The sequence below is a fragment of the Electrophorus electricus genome, chromosome 11 (genome assembly GCF_041902795.1).
Source record: "Electrophorus electricus isolate QZ-2024a chromosome 11, ASM4190279v1, whole genome shotgun sequence".
In the NCBI taxonomy this organism is placed as follows: domain Eukaryota; kingdom Metazoa; phylum Chordata; class Actinopteri; order Gymnotiformes; family Gymnotidae; genus Electrophorus; species Electrophorus electricus.
The window spans coordinates 9,635,001-9,660,618 of record NC_137507.1 but is presented as its reverse complement, the minus strand read 5'-3'; the positions used below and the strand labels follow the sequence as shown (position 1 = coordinate 9,660,618).

Sequence of the window (25,618 nt, the reverse complement as noted above, 5' to 3'; positions counted from 1 at the left end):
ATACACTACACTCATTTTGTCCCATTAAGCACAGACAAAAGTCTCATCCTTTTCCCCTTACTGCAAAGTACCATCTACTTTATAGTCTTTCAGGGGATTCAGGTACAAGATAACAGTAAATGAGAGGTGAATAAATGTGATAGAAGGTGAGACTTATTTTCAAATATATCAACTAATTTATTCAGCCTTTAAAATGTTTTTGAGTACAGAAGTTCCCATGGAAACCTGATTTATATAATTGAATTTCATATGAAACACCATTTTGGATAATGGGTGTTCAAATGGTGAAGTGGGGCAGTCGTTGCAAGGTGACCTGCCAAGTTTTGCTGACACACGAATACCTTTTGGAGCCAAAGGGAAAGACTGTAAAAGCAGACCAATCATCTGTTTGCATAAAAATTCAGCACTAAGGACTTCAGAATACATTCAGTTCCTAGCAGCAAGTAAACAGCCAGTTGCTTCACTTTTTTGCATTGCTTGCTGGATACAAAAGTAGCTAGTCTTGTATTTCCCTCATGCAGTATTTGGTGTAGGAATAACAACTTTAATGTAATGAGCATAACTAGTTGAGCTAAATCATCTTGATATGACAAAACATCCTTGTATATCAAGAGTAAACATGAGCGCAGCAAACAGGAATGTGGATTCATTTCTTACATAAAATACACATTAGAAATGACTTACGTCAGTAATTGCTGGTCTTCAGCAAGTCCGATGGCACAGTGTGTGGTGATTTAGAAACGAACAAATCCAAGCAACACCTCATGATCGCTGCCGTTTCTTTTCCTTAAGAACTATGACTTCAGGATTGTTTTTATATCATCAAAAATGCAAATAGTCTCAGCTGAAAATGTACCTCCTTTATGCCATGTTCAAATACAAAAGCGTTATGCAACCTTACCATGGCTTATCTGAGAATTCATGATTCATAATTCCATTGGCATATATAATTATGCAAGATGCGTATAGCAACCTGGGGGCAAAATATCTGCATAAACTCCCAGTGTGCTACTGATTATGGAGGTTTGTGTTTGTAATTCGCTTGGTCCATTTCGAAAGGCGGGCCGGTCCCTCCTCCACAGGGGCTGGAGGAAGACTGTTCAAAGCCTCCATAGGAAAACTCTCACTTGACAAGTCCGAGTATATCGTTCTGGATGGCCCGCATGGACCGGTCCCTTCCTCCACCGTGCAAAAGTTCTTCATGTTCCTATCGTAAGGCATTGCTTGGTTTGTCTTGACCCACTTCGTGAAAGTACAAGTTGGCACAGATACACAGCAGGGCGACGGAGAAGAGCATGTAGTAGATCAGGTTGCGAAACTTGGGCTCCAAGTCTCCCTGTCGGTACCAGAATATCTGAAACAAAGAAACAGAAACAGCATGTATCTGGTGTGTGAGAAACCTACCTGACTTCATATCTAAATTTAAAGTTCGATTACCTTCCATTTAACCCTAAACCAAAATTCTACATTTGGATAAGAAGCCATAATTTGGCAATGATTGTGAAATGAATCAAATATTCAAAAGACGCACAAGAAAATGGCCATTGTAGAATCAATTTAAACAAAATTAGTATGTAAAAACACCACCAGATATTGAGATCTGCTGGGAGTCGTCATGAATTTGTTTTTAGGCTATGACATTAGCACAGCACACATTAGCTGTGACATTTCTCTCAGTCAAGCACACTGCTCCTTTGCTCTTACCAGAACCATGACTGAACCACACATGAGCAGGATGCAGACAGCAAAGAAAATATTCAGCGGCTTCGGAGGAAGACTGGGAAAGACGAAGGAACTGATAATGGTTACCTGCACAAAAAAAACAGACAGTAGACGAAACATAAGGACACAAGGATAAAAGCGCTCAAGTTTCAATGTACGCAAAAAAGGCACCTGCCTTTTAGTAATATAACTTACTATCAAAATAAGAGATGTAAGTCCACCAACTACTAAATTGATGATCCTATCCTGAAAGCAAGGAATACAGAAGGGTGAAATGTTGGCTCTCCATTTGAGGAATATAATTTCCTACAAATTGGCTAGCTTTGATTTTCTGTAATTGAGTCAAGCCAGATTTAATAAATGATATAAGTTAACAGCTCTTAGCATTATACCAGTGGAATATAAGTGTGCAAAAACAAGACTAAATCCAACACATTTTTAGCAAAACCTTCTGGTATCACCTTATAATCTGCATTGTCCACACAAAACACTGACGGTGATTTTGAGGCCTACCCTTGCCGATGTCTCCCCAAACAGAAGTCTGTTGTCCAGGCCACTTGTGCCGTAGCTACGTGTGGTAAAGTCATCCATGGTCAGATCAGTTCACTCTCCACATCCCCTTTCTTCTAGCAGCAGTGCCCCCTCCTGAGTGGAGGCCAGCACTGCATGCTTCTTCTTTATAAAAGTGAGTTTGTTCCTAAGCAGATGGTGGCTTTTAGAAGCAGCCCGTCATCGGTGGTAGGTGAACTGGGGGACAGGTAGACAGGTAAACTCTTTTACAGGACCTTCAGAATATGACACAGTTTTCTGATGTGTTGAAAATGACCCACATTTGTGAAATCTACTTCAGATATGTGAGACCTTAGTCACAGGAGGCCATGGTCCTGCAAGTCACTTTTCCATGTTCACACTGGGTTCAAAGACTTAAGAATTAGCTGTTAAATTGAAATTGATCCATTTAATGAGTATGAAAGTCATTAAACTGTGAAGAGCAATGACTAAGGTGCGTCCCAGATATGGTAGCACATTATAGCAGCACGAAACACAAGACATAACTAATTATGTACCCACATCAGTGCGCATCCCTCATCTCAGAACTCTGAAAACAGTGTACACTGTTTCCCAGGAAAATTTCTACATTAATACAAAGGGCCTATTTAGTCCAAAAACAAGGGTGTATTCTCACAGACGAGGGCTAGATCTTGTGGAAAGGATCATAAAATCATATGCACAGCACTAAATATGTGTGCTCGGTCATGTGAACAGCAGGTCTGAGTCAACACAAAATTTAGCACAATTCTTGTTTTTTTTTGCCTTACAGTTCCAAAGCACTGAATGTGCTAGTGTAATGGAGATCAGCTAGCTAGGCTGAGGGAATATTTTCATAAGGTACACTTGTGGAGCATGCATACAGTTTAACAAACCACAACTTTTATTTGCAGTTCAAATATTAGAATTCATCATGAAATCTTAGGCAGAAGTTCGTTTTCTTCTAGCTATCTAATTTATCCGAGTAGCTCAGGTGAACATTTTACTAGAACCAATTCCTGCAGCTGAAAACACCTGGAAAAAGGACCGTGACTTGTCAGGTGTCTTCTGCAATGCAAGCATGAAACTACAGCTTTCCTCTGAATAGCGCGTGTTTGCTGTAGTTACTAACCAGATACATTACGAGCTGAGGCCCAGTGTTTAATTGCGGATAAATAATCTAATCGTTCATTTTTCTATTCTTGTCTTACATTCAACTAACAAACGAGATCTAGGATTAGACGTGGCAAAAGGTACTTGTCACCTACCATAAGCTAACAAGACAATTATTTCATTTATGGTGCTTTCGCTCATTTAGTAGATAAAACCCCTAACTGTCTATGTATCAGTCGCTACTTAACCCAGTAAACATAGCTACTAATCCTGGGCATGGTAATTGAAATCGTTAAGGTAATATAGCTACCTGTTACGATGGGACAAAATCAAAATAACCGAAATAAAATGCTAAATCTTTACTTACCCAAATATTCTTTAATGATTAGTGGTGTTTTCACTTGGTAAACTTCTTAACGCGGTAAAGCGCCGCTCTGTTCCAGTAAAGGATATGACGTAGATATACGCTGTGTTTACTTTACCTTTGTGGTGCAGTCACTAAATGGATGATCCTTTTGTAAAGTTTATAAATATCACTTAATGTCTGCTCAAACTAATCCAATCATATCGGACCAAATTTGATCAGTGGTTTTATTACCTGCCAAAAATTCACAGACCAACAGACAGTGGTGCATACGTTTATTGCATTCAGGAGTCGAATTGAACGGGTCTTTTTATTCATTGTGGTAGTTCATTATAAGGTCATTACTAGATATAGAATACTGCACGAATGCTTATGTATATAGGCTTAATTGAAGCTAATATATGTTTACACTGCAAATGTCAATCAAGTGCATGTACATTCTGTGTAAATGTATTTGTAGAAATTATTACATTTCATGAAATGTTATGAGACCTTCTTTATATTGGCATCATCGCTGATACCGTTATGGTTTAAGGCATTTTAAATATAATAAAAAGACATTCAGTTTTTGCAGTTTAACTCTGAATTTGTAGTCAACAGTTCCTGGGAAGTCTAGATGTGGAAGTCAATTGTTTATCTACTAAATATGTCTTATTAGTATATTAGTACTTTTACTGGAATTTTATTGTCATTTAAATAATCTGTACCCCATACCACTGTCCACCCACTCGGCTCCCTGTGTACTGCACATTTTATTTGGCTGCAATGGCCATAAAGGTCTGTTTGACGTGACTTATTGTTTTAATCTGACGGCCATAACATTGGCTTCGAGGATGATATACATTTAAAAGTGAATGATGTATGAAGTCTGTGTGTCCATTTCAACTGAAATTCGGATTTAAAAGTCTTTGTGTAACCCTTCATATTTGCACAGCAGCACCCGGAAACAGACGCTTACATTCGATGTCCCATAGCAACCTGAGTAATATTTATTCACATCAGAACAATCAAATAAGTATACGATGAGATGAAGAGTAAGCACATGTGTGTCTGTCGTCATGTAAAACAAGGTTTGAAACCAAGACGATGGCGAGAACTGGGGGAGTGCTAGCAGCGACTGTTGTCAGTATGCATACACCTTGACTTTGTGGACTTCTTTGTCCTCACACTCCCGCTTTCTGTTGTAGTAATAAAAAGTGTTGTCTCGTCGTTCAAGCTTCTTCACAAACCCTGTTTCGGGCCACCGGTCAATCTGGAATGTGCAAGACACAGGGCTATCAGAACAGATTGCACAAATCTATCACACTTGATCAAAGTACGCGTGGATAAGTACATTTAGCGTCTGCTAAATGCCGTAAATGTGTGGTTTAAGACCACAGTGATTAAAAGCCAGGAACACAGGGGCACATACACAATGACATTACCTGCACTTGTTTTATTCGCTTATACTCCACCTCATCCCTGTACCCTGCTTGTTGAAATCTGTAGAGATTCTCTACTTCATCCGTCCATTTTTTTGCTCGACTCATAGACTTTGGTCTGACTTTGTCATCCAGCAAAGCTGCGCAGGACATTTTTTTCCTGGTTGTCAGATTAGACAGCTCTCACTTTTCTTCGATGACTCAGTTACAGTTTTGTTTTAATTTGGGTATTACCCTGTAAACAAATGTGTAATAATCAGCAAATATAAATACAACTAATCACTAGATTTCACCAACAACATCTGACCTATCTAGGTTAACCTAGCTGGCTCTCTTGAGAGTCATCAAAGCAAGTTACAACTCAGATATTCAACTAACTAACTAACTAGCCAGGTAAATAACTAACCAACTAACTAACTAGGTGACTAACTAACTAACCAGGTAAATAACCAACCAACTAACTAGGTGACTAGCTAACTAACTAACCGACTAACTATATAGATAGATAGATAGATAGATAGATAGATAGATAGATAGATAGATAGATAGATAGATAGATAGATAGATAGATAGATAGATAGATAGATAGATAGATAGATAGATAATATAACTAGCTAACGTTTATTGTAAGCTATTTTAACTAAGTGCACTCACAAAAGTTAAGTGTCTTCAAAAGGCTGTTTGCAACCTGTTTCAGGTCTCCTAGCAACAACACAGGAAGTTGAGTGCTGAATTTTTTGGTTGGTCAACCAAAACTAAACCCGTGAGCCACATTTAGAACAAAGAATCAACCGATTCAACAAAACCTCCCTTAACATTAGCTGAACAGCTAAAATGATCGAGTTTAACTTCACTTTTTGACGTTATTTTAAGTGTCTAATACTTAACCACAGTAAAATAATTGTGACAGACCACTAGACCACTAGATGTCGCTATACGACTCATAGTCCATTGATAGCAAGCTAACACGCTACTGAATTTCAAATCTTGAATGTTTTCACATTTTCAAACGAAATGTGTGGAGGAGGTGTAGCTAGAAGGGTCTTTTTCCTCAGCCGAACCAGCTCAACTAACGTTAGCTTTCAGAATGAGTTCCTTTCCTGGTCGAATGAGGGAGTATCCGACCATTTCTATTGACCGTTTTGACAAGGAAAATTTACACGCCAGGGCTTATTTTCTGTCTCACTGTCATAAAGGTGATGTGACACTACAGCTATCTACAGCAAGACTAAAGTTGTTATGCATTACTGGTTAACGCTAGATGACTTATTGTGCGATGTTGCCTCTGCAGATCATATGAAAGGACTAAAAGGACCTTTACTGAAAAGGAAACTGAAGTTTTGGTAAATACCTTTAGTCTTTTTCTACCCGTAATTAATGCAAACGACATCTTGCCATATTTTGTGTTATTTGTTAACTGAAGGATGAACGAATTGAACTTTTCTCTTCTAGTTTAACTGTCAAGTTATACTGCTCGTTTGTCACCAAGGAACTTCTACTGAGCAATCGAAAATATGGCTTTTGGGAAGACCACATTGTAAGTGTGCCCACTTCATAAATTAATTCATAAATGTACTGTATTCGTTTGGTATTATTTCATACTCATGCATTTGCAGGTTGCTCTTGAATTGGACAGTCCAACACACATCTCACTGATTGATGAAGTCACAGGGGAGGTGAGCACCAGTAGTTTTGTTGTCTTAATGTATACTGATACAGAGTATTTAGGCATGTGGGTAGTTTTAGCATGCTGTGCTTTCCTCCCACAGTCAGAAGATGTTGTTGTTACTTTACTGTCAGCAGGACACTGCCCTGGGTCCGTCATGTAAGTGACATTTTAAATGGCATTCTTATTCACTCATGCAGTACAGCCGGTGTGATTGTGTTTGGTTGGTGGCAGATATAGTTAGTAGTAGTTTGGTTGGTGTGCGGATTTAATTAGTAGTAGTTTGGTTGGTGTTTGGATATAGTCAGTAGTGCTTTCTTGCTATATATTCGTGTGTATGTCAGCTCGTGTGTTCGTGTATATGTCAGCAGTATCTGCTGTTGTCTTCCTGCAGGTTTCTCTTTGAGGGAGCTCGGGGCACTGTGCTGTACACTGGAGATTTCCGATTGGCCACCGGAGATGCAGCAAGGATGGAACATCTGCATTCTGGGCACAGGTGCCTAACACTGGGTTTCACCTAGTTTGGTGTGACCTGTTTCTACATCCTCCTGGTTCAGGTGCATTTTGTAGTACAGGAAGGTTTGAAAAGGAGTCAAGTAAATAATATCTGTTTATATCCAAAGGTAGTTCTTGTCTTGGCTGTGAAAATTGTACATTTTTTAGACTATTTTGACTTTTCCATGAATCATAATATTGATAGTCTGTATGTCTTTCACGTACCTATTTTAGAGTAAAAGACATTCAGAGTATGTATTTGGATACCACATTCTATGACACCAGGTTCTACCAGATCCCTAGCCGGGTGAGCTTTTGTGGTCTTACAAAACACATTCATTTGGTATCTTATTCATTTTAATAATTATAATTTAACATGCTGCCATAATTCAGGAGGCTTGCTTGATGGGTATAAGGGGGCTGGTTCAAGAATGGATTTGTCTGAGCCCATATCACGTAGTTTGGTTGAACTGCAAAGCGGCATATGGTTACGAATACCTCTTCACTAACTTGGCACAGGAGTTCACCTCTCAGGTTAGTGCAAGTGAATTTTGTCCATCTGAACAGGTAGCTGTTATTGGTTCCAGATCTGCCTGCATATGAATCTCTATGATGTTCTTCTAGGTCCATGTAAATAGTCTGGACATGTTTCAGAAAATGCCAGAGATCCTGTGTCATGTGACCACTGACAGGTCAACACAGATACATGCGTGCAGGCATCCTAAGGCATGTTACGTTTCCTCCTCAGCCGGTCTGCTTTCCTAATACATGCCTGAGTGGGGCAGATGCTGTTACAGTGTGTTTATGACAGGATGAGGAGCTGTTCAGGACCAACAGGCTGCCGTGTGGCTCCACAGCGCCGGATGGCACACCGCTGCGCATTATAAGCATCAAACCCTCCACTATGTGGTTCGGGGAGCGGAGCAGGAAGACCAACGTCATTGTCAGGTCATTGCAACATTGTCAGGTCATTGCAACACTAAACTTAGCTCATATTTTTTCGTTCACAGCTCCAGTAGCTTCGAACAGAGATGTCAGATTGCAGTCCTGAATAGCCACAGAGTGACAGATTTTAACATGTTGTATCTGTAATGGCTAGACAACCGTGCTGCATATAGCTGAATTGGGAGTTGTAGTCCCAATTGTATTGAAACTACAGTTTTAACATTTTAACCAGAGATCTATGGAGACTTTTATGATAAGACATGTAAAAAATGTACGCCGCCACATTCACACAACTGGCCATATGTATTACGGCACCCTTGCATTCTGAACCAATAAGGCATTCCTGGTAGTATGTACACTCTGTTTATTATTCTGTCATGTCTAATATAAGCTTATACGAAATATCTTAATGTGATGCTTGTGTTTTCAGGATGGGTGGGAGTTCCTACAGGGCATGTTTCTCTTTTCACTCCTCTTACTCAGAGGTGAGGAAGCTTTGTTTTATGAGCACCAAGACACAAGTGCATTGCATGATCTTTGCATTGATTATCACCGTTTGCTGTATATCCACTCTACTTTAATCAGATCAAAGATTTTCTCTCCTACATCCGTCCTGTGAATATTTACCCTAATGTGGTTCCACTGGGCCGAACAGTAGAGGAAATCACTGAGCTGTAAGTGCCTGTTTCTTTATAGACCTACAGTAATGCAGTTGTTTTTGAACAGTGGGATTAAGGTCTCAAATCACATCGGTTATTTTGCCCATTATTTTAACTGCTGTTGTAATAGTGTGTGTTCAAAGATAGCCAGCACTCAACGAGTTCAACAAACAAGGTTATTGCTGTTTAAACAGCTCTTTATTTAAGGTGGACAGGTTTTGGTTCATGGCATTCTCAGCGGCATAGAATAGAGAATGTTCTCAAATAGCTTTTCCGGTTAAGAATGGGTATAAATGAAAGATTTTTATTTTTAAAAATCTGGGCTGGGTTTCCCAAAATCATTGTAAAACAAAGTCCATCTTTAAATGGAAGGGCACATATTATGTTGCACACCTTTTCTCATTTAAGATGATCTTAACACTACGGTGATTTTGGGGAATGGGGCCCTGATTGGTTGCCTGTGATCATATGCTGAAAATCACCCACGTCCTCATTGTCAGTCCCTGTGTCGAGATGCCCTGTGTTAGCCTGAATGCTGTTTCTTTGTTCAGCTTGAGGCCAATGTGCAGAAAACCCTCTGAAAGGAATGAGGTTGTCTATAAGCCTCTCGGGACCCTGAAAAGAGCTAGAACAAAGTACACCTTGCAAGGTATCGGCACATCCGTCGCCAGCATGTCCTTCTATACCCATCTTATGACTGGGTGTTTTCCAGTTGTTTCATTTGTTTGGCCTGTTACCTAGTTGAAACACTGGCTCGTCCTGAAAGATCCTCACTTAAATACATAAATGGCAATAACTATAACGTTATTTATAGAAAACTTTTCACACATTGTGTAGATATCCCTAATAGTCGTCATTCACAAATTTAAATTGGAAAGCATAGATCCAAAAACTAGTGGATTTCAATACCACATTTGAGAATATTTGGCACTTTGGCAAAAGTTATTAGTTTTTGTGTGTGTGATTTGTGTTTCAGGCTCAGACAGTGATGATGAGTTGTTTGAGGAAGTTACCATGGCACCTAGGAGAAAGAAACTTGCCGTGAAAGAGGTGAAAGAGAGTTATAGCCCAGAAAAACCAGCACCTGATGACAGCCAAGTGCATATGTGTCCAGAGATCGAGCCCATAGTCCAGACATCCAACTACATGGATTGCACAGAGTCCAATGACGATGACGACGATGACGATAATGAGGAACTTTTAAATCCCAAGTCTGACCAACTCCATGCATGTCATGCAACTAGTGATACCCAACCTAGTCCATCAGATGTACCCTATTCAGAAGTACCTCTGCCCCAGTCTGTTTCAAACCCACCCTCCCTGAAGCAGCCTCCACCCTGCTGGGCTACGTTCTTCACAGCAGAGCCGGTTCTGACTGATGACAGCTGCGAGTTGGACAACAGTCAGACCAGCCGGACTTTGTCCACTGAACGCGTGACCTCACAGTCGCCCGAGCTCTTTGGTGATGATGAGTCAGACTCAGTTCTCATCATTTCATCTCAGTCTACCCATATATCAGATACAGGCCCGGATAGCCCCAGCGAACTTGACACAGTGCCTGTGCAATCAGAGCCCAACAAGGCCCCAGAACCTAGCAATCAGTGTAACAGGCAGACAGCCAGTACATCAGAGAATGGTTCTCACTGGCCAGCTGAGACAGACTTGGGTGTGATTGACACTTCCAAGAGCCAATTAGAAGGAGTGGAATGTGCGGCGATGATGTCTGACTCTCAGGTGTCCTCTGATTTTGATCTCCCCCAGACTCCAGGCTCCAAGGCTCCGCCTGCTGAGGAGCTGAAGGAGCTGTACAGGAAGTTGGCAGCTGGAGAGGAAGTGATCAATAGATGTGAGCCTACAGGGTTCTGTCTAACCAGAGACCCAAGGGCTGAACTTCTGAACTTGCCAACCTTACAAATGAAATTAGAGTCCTCATGCAAAGAAATGGGCAACCACTCATAGAAACTGGCATTTCTTTTTTTCCCCCCAATGATGCTCCCAAACAGAATATTTGCTGAGCAATTTTCTGAAGATACTTGCAATTGCAAAATACAATTCAAGCTTCCATTAAGGCATTCTTATTCCAAACAGTGCTTTAAGTGTCTAGTTCTTTTGTCCTTTTTTTAAATGGGGATTTTTAAAATAAAACAAATGATGGCAAATGAATGGAAGACCAATCAGGCTCATCACATCTGATGTAAATTAATCAACAAAATGACTGGGATCATTCCAGAGCCTTATAGTGCAGAGAAGGGTGGGGGGGGGGGGGGGTGTTGGGGCCAGTGAAGGGGTCTCCCAGCAAGTGTCCCACTCTGCTTATCCTGCTTGGACACGCCTGTTGCAGGTGAACACTACCCACCAAACCATTTTGAACAGCTGAACACAAACGTGCAGCTGTGTCCAGCTAAAAAGTAACTGTAAAGAGGAGTTCTGCCTTAATCTTTATGAATTAACGCTTTAAAATGTAATCATAAAAGAGAACTTTCATGTGTTGCAGTTCCAGTTTATTCCAGAAACATCTTACCTCAATTTTTTTGCACAGTATGTACTTATTTTTCTTTTTTTGTAAACATCTCTAATGCTAATTTTCACGCCATTTATGCTCAAATAAACCCAGGATGTTATGTAGTGACTTTTTTTTGTATCTTGAACCACAATTTCACCTGCACAGCCTATCAGAAAAATTCATTATGAAAAGTACATGAAACACACAGGAGCAGTAAACTGCGTTTCTCTCCAGGCAGATGGTATCAGTAAAGCCACACGTTACGTTACCTCCCTTTCTTGCAGGAACATCTGTTTTCTGAGCCATGCTCACATCCCTGAACTACAGCATTAGCAATGCTCCTACCTGCAGCTGTCAGACATTTGTATGCAGTCTGAAAATGGTATGCCTCAGACTTTGCAACCATTTTTCTGTATTCTACTTAGCTTCACATTCATTTAAAGCTTAGTGTTAAAAAAAAAAAAAAAGTCAACCCTTAGTTCCAATTCAACCAAGCCATCAAGCTTAAATTTGTTTTGCAACATTTACTATTCAAAACAAGAAGCATTTTTAAAGGATGTTAATTTGTAAAAGCTTTTATTTTAATGTCAAAGCTGATTAAGTCAAGCATAATTATGGAAACTCACATTACAAATGTTGAGAAGTTACTATAGTAAATGGACATTAGGGAGTTCTATGATGCTGCTGCAGCTGTTTCTATGGTAACAGCCTCTGATCTGCCGCTACTTTGTTCTGTACAGGTAACATGTAGTGAGCCATCCCTGAAAAACAGACATGTACACTGATTAAAACCTTAATAATAACAAAAAAGGATCACACCTGACTAAGCAACGGGAGGGCAGAACATCTTTAGAATGCAGACAACTCAGGGATGAGTCATTACTTCTGCATTAACTCTTTAACCACCAGTGATGGCAACCTTTGGATTTGGATTCAAAGACCAAAGTATGATGGTTTATTTGGTATAGTTTTTTTTTGGTATAGTATTTTTATACATTTTTAAAGTACAGTTAATATTTTTTGGATGAATACTCCACCTTTTCATCGTCAACACTGCGACGACAACACGTGCCTCCTCGACAGGTTCCAGATCCCTAAGAATTACCTGCAGGACACAGGAGACATGATGAAATGCAGCAGTCAGTAACAAGCTATAGCTTGCGGAGGTCAGACTCAGACCTGTGCTAGGGGGTTCTGCGCCTGGTACAGCTCCAGACACACCGACGCCATGCTGCCTGGACCCCGCAGCGTGTGCTGGCGCCGGGCAGGAAGAGGCGTGCCAGATGGAAACAGGACCGTGAAAACGTCCGTTCCGGAGTCGTCCACCTCCTACGCAGATGAAAGAGTACAACCGGTCAGATGCGTGTGGAATGCAACCACTGCACCGCACGCACCTGCAACTCGGCCGTGCCAGCAGAACGTGTTCACCTTGACGAGGACGTCACTGGCGCAACAGTCCACAGTGATGGAATCCTCGCCCAGGACCAGACTCTCCTTGCCCACCAGGATGCCAGCCTGCATGGCTGCCCCGACCGGAATCACCTCATCCGGGGGGACAGAGCAGAGCAGCTCCACGTCCTGGAACAGATCTCGGATCATCTGCTGTAGCTTGGGAATCCGCGCCGAGCCTCCACTCAGGACCACCTGCAACACAGTTCAGGTGATGGTTGCCGTAACCTGTGAACTTCTGAACTTTTCAGAATTGGATTTGCCTCACAGGAAATGGGTTTTTAAACAAAACCAAACCAAAGCAAACCACAGCTCCCTCTAGTGTTCATTACCGTGTTGACATCTGAAGTGGAAAGGTTGACTTGCTCTAGGAGGCTTTTGATTGGTTGAATGCTTTTATTGAAAAGGTTGGAGCAGATCAGCTCAAAGCGTGCTCTGTAAACGGATCAAACATTTAAATCTTCATGACACTTTATATACTTTAATTCTACCAAAATGCAAACCAGTATTACTGCGCGTACCTGGATACGTTACACTCAAAATCCATGCCATCGTAGAGTGAGTCCACAAAGCAGTTGGCACCGCCCAGGGTAGAGAGGGTGTGTTTGGCTACATCAGCACTGTTCATCAGTTTCATCATCGCCCTGGGGTTACTGCTCACATCGTGCTTATACAACCTGTTGACATACATCCATATACCCACAAAAGCATCAGTCACCACGTACACATTCAGTACGTGCAGCTCCACGTGAGAAGCAAACTGACTTTTTGAACTCAGCAGCCAGATACTGTGCCAGGGCGTGTGTGAAGCTTTCTCCCCCAGTGCTGTGGTCAGTGTGCGTGGCAAGTGCACGGTACATCCCACTGTTCACCTCCAGAGCCGTCACACTCAGCGACGTGCCGCCAAGCTTGTAAACCAGAACATGGCTAAACAGTGGAGGAGAAATAGGTGTTGGCTGAGGGCAACATTCAATAAAACCTTTCAACTCTGAGCTGTAATCCAGGTGCTCACAGGCTCTCCGCCATATTCTGCTGGGGTAGAAACCAATCAGGTGATAGAAAATGCACAAAACTGTCAACACCCTGGCTTCTTTTTAACTGAACTCATGGAATGATATGCAAGAACAGCTGGGAGCGAGTGGCCGCACCTCTTTCCGGATGGGCAGTCCTGGCCGATGCCGTAAGCCAGAAGGGCAGCGGACGGCTCGTGGATCAACCGGAGAACGTTGAACCCAGCTTTCTCCGCTGCATTCCTGAAGCAAAGCAATTCGGTGCTTAAGAGAGCGCACCACGTGCCGGCAAAGCAACCGCAGCCCTTCACCACAGAAGGCAACGTGGAGTGCGGGAAACCCAGTTTAGTTGTCAGCTTATTTTGGTCAGCTTTTTAGTATCTCTAGCTGTTGTCCAGATGTGGCAATACCTCAGTGCGTTTTTCTGCATTTCCCCAAACTCGAAAGGCACAGTGATGACGGCGTCTTTAACATCAGAACCCAGAGCGGACTGAGCTGTCTCTGCAGAAGGAGCAGAACATTTTCATCAAAAATGGCACACATGTAACACACATCTGGAGCCACATTTTTGGGATTCATGCCAGCTTACCTTTCATTTTGTGGAAGATTAATTTGGCTACCTCTTCAGGGGACACGTACTTAGTTGTGTCGTCTATGTCGAGTTCATACATGGGCAAGTCACCTTTGTTGACAACCTTGGAGTCATCAGTAGATTGATGTTCATGAATGTAATCTTGTATCCAAATATAATCCAGCTATTCTGTATCACTTAATGGAGGTGTTTGCTAGTTCTACCACAGCTGTCTCACTCTCATGCACTTTTTCAAAAAAAAAAGTGCACAGAAGATGAATTTACGCACCAAGCATTTGCTTTCTTCTCTGTGAACCTGAGCTGCTGGGTCATCATAGCTGGAGTAAAAGGACAAGGGCATCGACAATCACAATCTACCTCCACTAAGGAAGTTAAAAACAACAACAACAACAATACGTTACATGACGTACCGTCTGCCGAGAATCTGTTTGACTTTCACCACAGTGTTGGCTGCATTGCGGATTCGTCCCTGCTTTGCTGCAATACCAACAATCTGTGGGCAAGTGCAAGTCAAGAAACAGCGAATGCACAAAAAAAATAGTCGCACAATATAGCGTGATTTTTGTACGCTTGTACAAAGCTAAAGGAAGCCAAATTCACACTCACATCAAAGAAAAGCAACAATTATACCCCACCCTCTCTTTAAAAAGAAAGAAAAGAACTTATGTGCAGTTATGTGTGCATCTGTACACGTTTGAGTTTGTATGGAGGTGAAGCACATGTCTGTTGTGGATGCTATATCTCACTGTTGTTGTTGTTTGGGAAACTCCCCTGTAACCCACCTGCTCAGTGTCTCTGTACGCCACCACGGCGGGCGTGACTCTGTCTCCTGCATCGTTGGCCACCACATCTGCTCGCCCATCCTGGGTGGGAAAACTGGACTGGTTAGGTTAGCTAGCTTTGCGAAAACGTAGTTAATGAGGGTTTAAAAAGTCTTTACTTCAGATAAAAAAAAAACACTTCTATCCGAATATCTGCTATACACTTTCGCAGTATTAGCTACCCTAACCTACCACATACACGTTATCTTAGCTGGATTAACTCTTGAGTACCATTTACTAGAGAAGCGAATATACAGACCTCGCATAAAATACTTTTAAGGTTTTTAAGAGCCAAATAAAAATAACATATACTGAGTATATAAAAATATATACACGCTTACCTTGAATATTGCAACACAAGCGCATGTGTATCCAAAGTGTACTCCGATAGCTGCCATGTTTGTAAAACATGCTCCTTGCCTACCGGAAACCGCTTTGCACATGCAAATCAAGGAAGGTCTTGACCAATAGTAGAAAGACGTTGAGCGCATTGAGCCCGCCCAGCACAAGGAAGAACACCGCCCCCGAGCTCAGATTGACAGCGTGTTCGGCGAATTAAAGCGCACAAAATGGCGCCGCGTCATGGCCAATGAACGACCGGCGCCGAGTTTAGAAACAGCTGACGGTGGGACCAGGTGATGGAGTGGGTACTGGGTACTAGGTACTGGGTACTGGGGTCTCCGTGCGTCAGTGCTGAGGAAGCGCAAACACACCATGTCTGTAACCAACACGGCCGCCGTCCTGTTGACTTTATGCGCTGTTTTCGCAGTGGCCGATGCAGAGGAATGCGAAGGTGAGGCAGACTTCTCAGGTTTCCAAGCGCATGAATCGCTGCGGGTTTTAAAAATAGCAACTCTGCAGACGAATGTGGCAGAGACCTCTCAAGTGCATGAAGTGTAAAAAGAAGAGTGTCCTTGTTCAGTTGCTTTGGTCCGACGTAGTCTTCACAAGTTGTCACATTTGCGGAATATAAGCGCCAATGTAAGAAAGTACTTAAAGGACTCGCAATCCAAATCTAACGGGTGCTTGGCTTTGCATCACACAGACTGAAATTGCACTAGTGTTGAAAGCACTGGAGATCTGAGAGGAAGTACGCCTTTTCTTAAATATTACAGATGTTTTTAAATATAAGACATAATCAATCTTTAGTTAGTAGAAATTGCACTTTTAAAACTACAAATCAGTATTTGTAAAACTGAGCTACACTTTCCTCCAGTGCACTAAAAGAAAACCATTCTGTATGTTTTTGTATGCTTTTGTAGTGCATAACATAGTGTTGATTATAAGCCTCTTATTACAATACACTTTTTTTGGAATCACAGTCTACACTGAATTAGGCTTGCTTTTATATTTTTGTATATTTAAAGTGTGTGTGTGTGTGTGTGTGTGTGTGTCCACACACAATGCAGTGTGTGTGGGGTTTTTGCAGCATCTCTACACATTCCTCGTGGCCAAACATAAGGAGCTGTCCTCAGCACTTGTAGAGGAGGAGCTTATGAAAGCATGTGCTGAAGCTACAGGGAAGGAGAACCGCTTTGTAAGAGCACACACACACATACACACAACCACACCCTCTCTTAGTGAGACTTCCTGAATGTGTGCCTTTGTCCAAAACCATTGTTGCTCTCTCTCTGTCTCTCTCTCTCTCTCTCTCTCTCTCTCTCTCTCTCTCTGTCTCTGTCTCTCTCTCTCTCGCTCTCTCTCATATCCCAGTGTTATTACCTTGGAGCTTCCAGCGACGCAGCTGCCAAAGTAACTGGAGAGGTGAGTCGACCCCTCAGTGCCCACGTCCCAGTGGAGAAGATATGTCAGAGGCTCCAGCACAGAGACCAACAGATCTGTGAACTCAGATATGGTACGACCCTCTTACCTGCTGTAGCCTTCATTCACTGGCCTCTTAGTGAACATTCTGGAAAGCATTCTTGTAAAACAATATGCAATCTTCTTGCGTCTCTGTAACTGTGTGTGTGCGTGTGCGTTTGTGTGTGTGTGTTCATGACTCAGAGCATCAGGTGCTGGACTGGAGCCGGGCAGCTCTGTCTAAGATGCGGGTCCTTGGGTTGAAGCAAGTGTTGGCTTCGTGGGGAGAGGAATGTCGAGCATGTCTGGAAAAGACAGATCTTATAGACCTCATCCAAGAGGTGGCCCCCAAACACAAGCCCGCACAGCCCAGGACATATTTAAATGAGCTCTGAGGGCCCCCATTGCAGCTCCGTGCTGGGGACACACAGATTGTTGGGGGGCCTCAGACAGCTGTTCTTAATATATCTTTGAGGTTTTTAATCTGATGTTGAGTTTTGCAGTCTCACTTATGGCATTTATTGTTGTAGTAAATCTGCTTTTTGGATTGATCTGAAGAACATGCATACTTTATGAAACATTATTTTTTTGGGAGTTGACTGGTTTTGTGACTGGTTTCTTTTGGAATAAAAAAGGAAGAGTTGAGTTTGTTACAAAAATTAACTGGCGGTCATAATATGTGTGTGTGTGTATGTGTGTGTTTTTGTCTTGGTTGTGTTTTACATATTTGTCCATATTGTCCATATCAGTCTGTCAGTGCACATGTTGAAGTATATGCATGCTTCTTTGTATGAGTATGAATTACTTAATTGTGTGTGTTACACTTGATCAGAACATCAGACACACACTGAAAGAAGCACGCCCACACACTTTGAGACTGCTGATGTTTACATTTAGCAGGTTGCCATGGTGATGATTAGCATTTGATTTCCTATTTCTGATTATCTGCACCATTTTTGCTGACAAAGTTTCTATATCCCTAAGCCAGTCAGTCATAACATCCGTGTTGGAGTGCTTACTCTCTCTTTCTTGCTTGCTAACTCTCTCTCTCTCTCTCTCTCTCTCTCTCTCTCTCTCTCTCTCTCTCTCTCTCTCTCTCTCTCCCTCTCATTCACATAGCCCCTCTTGTACTGCTCAGTTTCTCTTCGCTTTTGATGTAGCCGTTGAGTGAGTGAAAGGGAGGGAGAAAGATGGAGGGAGAGCGAGAAAGAGAGTGAGAGGGAGAGAAAAAGAGATGCAGGCCGTGCCCACGCAGTAGAGTGGGAGACTGAGCCTCTCTCTCTCTCTCTCTCCCTCTCTCCTTCTGTATCCCCCACCCTCTACCTCCCTTTCTCCCTCTGTCTGTCTCTCTCCCTCTCTGTGAACACACACACACTCACTCACACATCTAGTCAGTGTATCAAGCTTGCACTGTGTGGGCTGAGCTGAGCATTCCTGTCATACAGTAACAGTCTTTCTGCCTCCGCACTCTCTCCCTCTCTCTTTCTCTCTTTCTCTCTCTCTCTCTCTCTCTCTCTCTCTCTCTCTCTCTCTCCATCTCTCTCTTTCTCTCTGTTTCTCTGTCTTTCTCCATCTCTCTCTCCCCCTTTCTCCCTCCCTTTTTCTCTGTTCCCCTCTCTTACACTCATACTTACAAATACACACATTCTCTCTCTCTCTCACTCACACACAAACACACACACACACACACACACACACACACACACACACACACACACACACACACACACACACACTTACACTCACACACACTTACACGCACACACACTCACATAAACACACACGCACATACTCACAGAGAGCAGACACGGATTCCCGGAGAAGAAGCCGATATGGTATGCAATGAGAGTCCTAGTTATATAGGGTAAGTTTTGTTCCACTTTCATTGATTACAAATTCATCAGTTAATGTGGGTGTATGGATGGTGTGTGTGTGTGTGTATGTGTGCACGCGCACACGTGTGTGTCTGTGTTTGTGTGTATGTGCAAAAAAGGAGAGATTTTGTACATGTGATGATATTCTTTAAGAAAGATTTTCAGTGCTTACACTATCAGTGGGTGTCCATGGCCATGTTATTCAATATGAAGGATTATAGGACACTATCAAGCAGGCACCGTGTGTATGTCCAGGTGTGTGTGTGTATGAGAGAGAGAGCGAGAGAGAGTCTGTGCACGCGCGCACTTTTAAATAGATTTCCAGTTCTTCTGGTTAAAGCGCCAATATCATTAAAGGTTTGTTAGATATCCCCGCCAGCGTGAATGTATTTTTACTTGTGCGCTAAGGCGCTCCTAGCGCGGCTGCCGCTTTACCCTCGTTACCTGCCGCTACCTCGCGTCTCCCTCATTTCTGTCGTGACTGAGGCCATTCCTCAGCCCCAACGCCTACACACACTACATCTCCCCCTTTCCCTCCCTCTCTCTCTTTCTCATTCTCTCTCATCATTCTTTAACCCCTCTATACCCTCCCAACTGCCCCCCACCTTCCCGACTTCAAACATCTCCACTCTGCGCTCAAGTCTTCAGCGACTCCGTTGCACGCCGTGCGCGGACGCGCCTGCGCCACATCGCCTGTATGGCCCTTTAAAAAAAACAACAAAAAAACAAAAAACAACCCAAAGTTTCCCTGCGAACCATTTTTCTGGTTGCCATAGCGATAAGCAAGGACTTGGAGAGATGCAGCGGTATTGGGATGCAGTGACAGCACTTTGCTAGCATGTGAATTCACACACGGCTTGTGACGGAGATTCTCCGAGGCTCTAATCGGGGGGGAGCGATGAGGTGAGACGCGCACGCCCACACACACTCCTCATCTCTGCTCGGAGCACGCTGTGCCACATCGTACCATCTCTACATGGGTGTGTTAAAGGGGACAGAAATCAGAGGAGCAAATTTTTGTCTTGTGAGTAGGAGGACCAAAATATGGGGGTGGGGGTGGGGGGTTTTGGGTGTGCGTGTATGTGTGTGTGTGTGTGTGTGTGTGTGTGTGTGTGTGTGTGTGTGTGTATGTGTGTGCATGTGTACGTCCGTGCATTTGCACAGTACCTCTGATAACTTCAATGTTCCAAGTCCATGAAGGTATAGTCTGTGTGGACTGACAGGTTTGTTGGTATGAGGCTGTTACAGCTTTAGTGTACTTCAGCGTGGCTTCTTTATGCAAATCTAAGCTGATAAGTAATAACTGGATGTTGGGGGGGTGGGGTTGAGGGTAAAGACGATTTTTAATTAGACACAGCATACTAATTATGTAATGTAAATGTCTACGATTGACTGACTGCTGCATTACACTGAGATCTTTAGAGTTTTTAATAGGCCCTGGTAGTCACCTTTAAAATACAGAAGACCTACCACAGGGAATACTTTGAGCTCCAGGCCCTGCAAATGCTCCCAGGATCTGTAACCCCAATGTGCAGCGTTGGTGAAAGCATCCGTGCTGGCAGGTGCAGTCTACTGCTTTAGTGAGAAGAGCTTTACTGGTTCTCCACCTCAGGAGGCTTTTGCAGACTTCAAGGGAGTTCTTATGTAACAGGGAGAGTATGTCTTTGGCTGTTAGCATCTCGTGAATTAGCTTGGTAGTGCTTCCTAAGGCGAGACGTGCAGACTTGTTAATACCCCATTCTTTGAAGTGGCACCAAAGATTTACCTGCAGCTCAAGTCGTGGATGACGAAGCATGCATGCGTGTTAGTATAGTTCAGTGTCACGTGGCAGTAGAAAATGTGAGTGTGAGTGTTCGCTGTTGGACATGCCCTATGCTGTTGGTTAGTAGAAGAGATTCATGTGCCACCCTCCACCCGTGGAGTGATATTTTTAATTCCATCACTTAGTGCGTTTGGGATTGATCGAGGGCGTATGGAAAGGGAGGCAGCCCACCTTTATTTTTGTCCCGCTGTCAGTGTGTGTGTGAGTTGAGTGTTTGCGCCGCTGGAGTTATCAGCGGTACGCAGCCTTTCCTCTACTTCCTGTCCAAACATCCTAAGGAGCCTCAGCTCGATCCAGCTGGGAAGGGGACAGGAAGTTGGGTTGAGATCACAGGAAGCTGCCTGCACAGCCGGTAAAGGCTCAATATGAAAAAAGACCCAGTGGAAGATTCTGGAGACTGCAAAGGTATGGCCTGACGCCTGCACATGATTGGTGTCTAGCCCCTGTCCCAGTTAGTCATTCTGTGTGTGTGTGTGTGTGTGTGTGTGTGTGTGTGCGTGCGTGCGTGTGTGTGTGTGTGTGTGTGTGTGTGTGTAAATGTGTGAATGTGTGGGTGTGCTTTTGATCTATATGTAAAATGGAGGATTAGTGAAGAGTAATTTATATTCATCCCTTTATTGTCTCCCTGTTGTTATCTATCTATCTATCTATCTATCTATCTATCTATCTATCTATCTATCTATCTGTCTGTCTGTCTGTCTGTCTGTCTGTCTGTCTGTCTGTCTGTCTGTCTGTCTGTCTGTCTGTCTGTCTGTCTATCTATCTATCTATCTATCTATCTATCTATCTATCTATCTATCTATCTATCTATCTATCTATCTATCTATCTATCTATCTATCTATCTATCTATCTATCTATCTATCTATCTATCTTCCATATGTCTATCTATTTGTCTCTCTGTGTATCCATACATATATTTTGCAGCACGGCATCGAGCGGTTCCTGCTCATTTGAGCACACAGTGATGTTGAAAAGAGAAAAGATAAAGGGCACCTTGTGGCAGTGTCCCTGAAACAGCCCTGGGGTTAAGGGAACTGTTCCAGGCCACTGGGGCAAAGTTCACAACCCTCCAGTTCTACTTCGGCACCCACTAGTATTCCACATAATATGGAAAAAACCCGGAGTGCCGGCATAAGGTTCTAGTCTGCTTGTGATGACTGGCTATTGGCGTTTTTCCTTTCTTTTAGGCACCAGCTATTGGTGTATGCATTAAAAACAAGGCCTTTTATTGGGAGAGGTGTTTGAAAGGAGAGTGTTGGTTGGCTGAAGTGTCAGAGAGCAGGGATCTTGGCCCATCCTGTTTCCTTTTTCCTGCGAGTGTTCCTGCTCTCCACCACGCAGAATCAGGGCTGGGTTTGAAGCTTCCTGAAATCTCGGACTACACGGGCACCACTGAGAAATTCTGCTCTGTTACTATTAACACAAGCTTGGAATTATAATCACAATACTGCCAGGACAAGACTGGACATAATTAATGGGGGAGCCCGGAAAATCTTACTGAAGATTCCAGGGTGAGCGAACTATTCCAGGGTGGCTGAGATATCCTCCTAACTGCAGCAGGCTTTACATGGCAAGCACAGGTCAAAGGTGAATAATCTATTCTCATCAAATGTGGAAAATCTTTATTATTTTGTATCCGTTATTAAATAATATTTATCATTGTGTGAATATACTTATCATCGTTATTGAAATTAAAATTGACAGAATGCGTTCATTAGTTTGAACTGTGAATAATTTGATGATCATCTTCAGGAAGATGTGATATTCTAAGCTTAAAAATGCTGTGGGTGGTTCTGTCTGTCATACAGACATCCACATCATGACAAATAGGTCTATTAATATTATGACAGGGTATGTGTGACTGAGTGTTAATCATTTGGGTATATTTTGGTTAATATGTGGTATTACGCTGATGATGATGGTGATGGTGACCAGCGTCCCTATTGCCCTGTTGATTCTGTCCATCTTCCATGTTCTCCTGCCACCTTTTTGTGTGTTACATAATCGAGGACTTCCTATCTGCCTTCCAGGACAACAGCGAGGGACTTTCTTGCATGCTGCTGTGTGATTGCACATGTGAGTGTGTGTAGGTGGTGGGAGAAATAGCTATATTACTAGTGGCAAAACAGGTGTGTGGGGGGAGGGGGTACATATGTGTGTTTTCTCTGGATGCTAACGGTTTTTGCTGTGTGGTATATGAAATGAGTGTCTGGCGTGTTGGTTCTTTTACATGTGTATGTGTGTGTGTGTGTGTGTGTGTGTGTGTGTGTGTGTGTATGTGTGGTATGTGGTGGTATGGTATGTGTGTGTCTGGTATGGTGGGAGGGCCAGCACAGTGTGTGGCCTTTTTAAAGAGGAAGTGAAGTAGATGTAACTCAGCAGAACAAGCTGAGTGCAGCGTTGTCATGGTAACATGGGATACAGGGTTCCCTGAAATTCCATTATTCCCAAATGGATCTGTTTCACAGTGTCCATGGCAACCACTCACAACCAATGTACTTTAAGTATTTCTCTCTAGCTTCTGATCTCTCTCTCTCTTTCTCTCTCTCTCACTCACTCTCGCTCCCTCTTATAGATACACACACTTTTACACTCATACACAATTTGCTTTACACTGTGAAGACAAAAACCCAGTGCCAAACCATCCATTTGACCCATTTCATAAAACACTCAGCGAATCACTTCTGTCTGTGTGTGTGTGTGTGTGTGTGTGTTTGTCTGCAGGGTTGTGAGGCCAGCGTGTTGAGCAGTGCACACACACCCACCCCCACACACCCCCCCCATACTCCCAGAGCATGCCCGTCAGTCCGCCCGCCGACGGCAAGCATGAGGCTCCCGACAGGCTGCGCCAACAGCACGTCACTACCAACAGTAACCACGGAGACGACAGCATTCGGACCTCTCCCGGGAGCAAGTCCGGCTCCACCGAAACCATGGAGGATATCCACGGGAGCGCCGTCATTATCCGTATTGGAATCCCTGACCTTCAGCAAACAGTGAGTTTTCGGAGCAGCTCTCTCCTGTCTGGCTCCAGCTGGGAGGAGTGGCAGAGAAGTGCTGGAGTTCGGGAGTGGAGATGATATCAGCAGACCGCATGAGGCTCTCCAGCTCCGGCTTGCTTGTGCATGAACATGCAAACACACACTCATTCTGTTTCTGTCCCTTGCTTGAAACGCAGCACAGAGACAAGTGGACAGAAAGTGCTCTCATGTTGGGTACTGATAGAGTTGTTGACTACACATGTGTCTGTGTCTGTGTATGTGTGTGTGTGTGTGTGTGTGTGTGTGTGTGTGTGTGTGTGTGTGCGTATGTGTGGCTGCAGAAAACACATAATTTGCTTATGCTCTTGTGGCATTGGCTTTGGCATGCTTGGATTGCTTCTGTCGTGTACAAAATCATTCTATGTGTAGCCCTGGAAAAACAGTTGCTTTCTTAAATGAACTGTACAGTAAATGATGAGCTTCTCTGCATGAAAGTAACGTACTTTGGAATCAGCAGCTTACTGATAACTGAAAACCACAAGTCTAATTACTTATTAGAATCCAAAGCCCTTGCTAGCCTGGCACAAATGGACCCAATTGTCCTTAGCATGTGTGTGTGTGTGTGTGTGTGTGTGTGTGTGTCTGTGGTGTATGGATGTACATGTATGTGGTGTGTGGATGTACATGTATGCGGTGTGTGTGTGTGTGTGTGTGTGTGTGTGTATGTGGTATGTGGATGTACATGTATGTTGTGTGTGTGTGTGTGTATATGTGATATTTGGATGTACATGTATGTTGTGTGTGTGTGTGTGTGTGTGTGTGTGTGTGTGTGTGTGTGTGTGTGTGTGTGTATGTCGTATGTGGATGTACATGTACATGGTGTGTGTGTGTGTGTGCGTGTTTGTATGTGGATGTACATGTATGTGGTGGGTGTGTGTGTGCACGTATTTGCTTTGTTTATACAGAAGTGTCTGCGCTTGGACCTGGAGGCTCCAGTATGGGTGTGCAAGCAACGGGTTCTGGTCACTCTGACCCAGAGCTTGACGGACGTGCTGAATTACGGCCTCTACCTCCCGGCCTTCAATGGCCGAGCCGGCAAGTTCCTGGATGAAGAGAGACTGCTCCGAGAATACCCCCTCCCTACTGTCACACCTGTACCTTACCTAGAGGTACACACACACACACACACACACACACACACACACACACACACAGCACACACACACACATTCCCATGTTCCTCCACAAAGTTAACTTAGCCGTGTAGCATTAATGCCCTCATGTGTACATGGGTGTGTGCGTGTTTGTTATGTCTGCAGTTCCGCTATAAGAGACGTGTTTACACTCAGAGCCATGTGGATGACAAGCAATTAGCCAAACTTCATACTAAGGTGACAGAACGTCGATGAAGTCAGTACTTTATCAAAGCTCAGAGCGTACTTCAATGTCTTAGTCAGTGCTGCATCCACTCCTTCCAGGCCAATCTGAAGAAGTTCATGGAGTATGTTCAGCAGAGGAATGTGGAAAAAGTCTGCAGGTTCCTGGAAAAAGGACTAGATCCCAACTTCCATGATACAGACAGTGGAGGTGAGGAGGGAATTCTGTCATTTAGTATGTTTCAATGTATGCCTTCTTTTCACGGTAAACTTTTTTATAGCACGTAAATGTCATATTAGTTTTCACTTTCTCTATTCAGAACATTTCTAATGAGATCTGCGGGCGTGCTGATCAGAATGTAAATGAGGTCTGCTGGTTCATTAAAGCGTTAATTAATTAATAATAATTAATAATTCATTAAAATGTTCTGTTGATAAGTGCTATTCTGGACGTCATGGCCAAAAGAATGACAGCA

At 43.1% G+C, this 25,618-nt stretch overlaps 6 protein-coding genes across 23 annotated transcripts in view; 3 read left to right on the top strand and 3 right to left on the bottom strand.

The window, feature by feature from the left end:
- Positions 1–153: 153 nt before the first annotated feature.
- tmem243b (transmembrane protein 243, mitochondrial b) lies at positions 154–3,815 on the bottom strand. 3 transcript variants are annotated; one of them, XR_004776326.2, is made up of 6 exons: positions 3,731–3,815; positions 2,236–2,469; positions 1,918–1,968; positions 1,705–1,809; positions 685–1,354; positions 154–341 (listed from the first exon to the last, which is right to left on the bottom strand). XR_004776326.2 is itself a non-coding variant. In XM_027021293.3 (5 exons), the coding sequence occupies exons 2-5, from the start codon at positions 2,311–2,313 to the stop codon at positions 1,208–1,210; spliced, it is 381 nt and encodes a 126-aa protein (XP_026877094.1). In that variant the 5' UTR covers positions 2,314–2,469; positions 3,731–3,815; the 3' UTR covers positions 154–1,207. The 3 variants fall into 3 exon arrangements, 2 of the variants coding, with proteins under 2 accessions (XP_026877094.1, XP_081579685.1); XM_027021293.3 differs by having other exon boundaries at positions 154–1,354; XM_081723559.1 differs by lacking the exon at positions 1,918–1,968 and having other exon boundaries at positions 154–1,354.
- Positions 3,816–4,693: 878 nt separating this feature from the next.
- Positions 4,694–5,900, bottom strand: meig1 (meiosis/spermiogenesis associated 1). The gene is made up of 3 exons (XM_027021300.3): positions 5,803–5,900; positions 5,152–5,383; positions 4,694–4,979 (listed from the first exon to the last, which is right to left on the bottom strand). The coding sequence occupies exons 2-3, from the start codon at positions 5,299–5,301 to the stop codon at positions 4,851–4,853; spliced, it is 279 nt and encodes a 92-aa protein (XP_026877101.1). The 5' UTR covers positions 5,302–5,383; positions 5,803–5,900; the 3' UTR covers positions 4,694–4,850.
- Positions 5,901–5,945: 45 nt separating this feature from the next.
- On the top strand, positions 5,946–11,540 carry dclre1c (DNA cross-link repair 1C, PSO2 homolog (S. cerevisiae)). The gene is made up of 14 exons (XM_027021297.3): positions 5,946–6,344; positions 6,440–6,491; positions 6,601–6,685; positions 6,765–6,824; positions 6,918–6,973; positions 7,209–7,310; positions 7,544–7,616; positions 7,703–7,843; positions 7,934–8,035; positions 8,121–8,257; positions 8,685–8,739; positions 8,840–8,928; positions 9,465–9,562; positions 9,890–11,540. Exons 1-14 carry the CDS (start codon positions 6,236–6,238, stop codon positions 10,870–10,872), a joined length of 2,142 nt encoding a protein of 713 aa, XP_026877098.2. The 5' UTR covers positions 5,946–6,235; the 3' UTR covers positions 10,873–11,540.
- A 435-nt stretch (positions 11,541–11,975) lies between these two features.
- hspa14 (heat shock protein 14) lies at positions 11,976–15,738 on the bottom strand. 2 transcript variants are annotated; one of them, XM_027021271.3, is made up of 14 exons: positions 15,630–15,738; positions 15,250–15,330; positions 14,878–14,960; positions 14,736–14,784; positions 14,465–14,570; positions 14,286–14,376; positions 14,014–14,118; positions 13,631–13,792; positions 13,387–13,542; positions 13,198–13,300; positions 12,845–13,060; positions 12,596–12,745; positions 12,454–12,521; positions 11,976–12,177 (listed from the first exon to the last, which is right to left on the bottom strand). In XM_027021271.3, the coding sequence occupies exons 1-14, from the start codon at positions 15,729–15,731 to the stop codon at positions 12,090–12,092; spliced, it is 1,560 nt and encodes a 519-aa protein (XP_026877072.3). In that variant the 5' UTR covers positions 15,732–15,738; the 3' UTR covers positions 11,976–12,089. The 2 variants fall into 2 exon arrangements, with proteins under 2 accessions (XP_026877072.3, XP_081579687.1); XM_081723561.1 differs by lacking the exon at positions 13,631–13,792.
- Positions 15,739–15,889: 151 nt separating this feature from the next.
- cdnf (cerebral dopamine neurotrophic factor) lies at positions 15,890–17,747 on the top strand. The gene is made up of 4 exons (XM_027021299.3): positions 15,890–16,081; positions 16,698–16,825; positions 17,002–17,143; positions 17,293–17,747. Exons 1-4 carry the CDS (start codon positions 16,003–16,005, stop codon positions 17,481–17,483), a joined length of 540 nt encoding a protein of 179 aa, XP_026877100.2. The 5' UTR covers positions 15,890–16,002; the 3' UTR covers positions 17,484–17,747.
- A 914-nt stretch (positions 17,748–18,661) lies between these two features.
- shank3b (SH3 and multiple ankyrin repeat domains 3b) overlaps positions 18,662–25,618 on the top strand; it is a 22,227-nt gene continuing 15,270 nt past the window's right edge. For 9 of the 15 annotated variants that reach the window (XM_081722707.1, XM_081722708.1, XM_081722706.1 and 6 more), the window contains exons 1-4: positions 23,644–23,781; positions 24,108–24,935; positions 25,086–25,157; positions 25,245–25,353. In XM_081722707.1, coding sequence (XP_081578833.1) covers positions 24,222–24,935; positions 25,086–25,157; positions 25,245–25,353 — 895 coding nt within the window. In that variant the 5' untranslated portion in view covers positions 23,644–23,781; positions 24,108–24,221. Of the gene's footprint in view, positions 18,953–21,977; positions 22,373–22,815; positions 22,862–23,509; positions 23,782–24,107; positions 24,936–25,085; positions 25,158–25,244; positions 25,354–25,618 lie in introns of those variants that run through there. The other 6 variants (XM_081722710.1, XM_035528741.2, XM_081722709.1 and 3 more) reach the window with 6 other exon arrangements.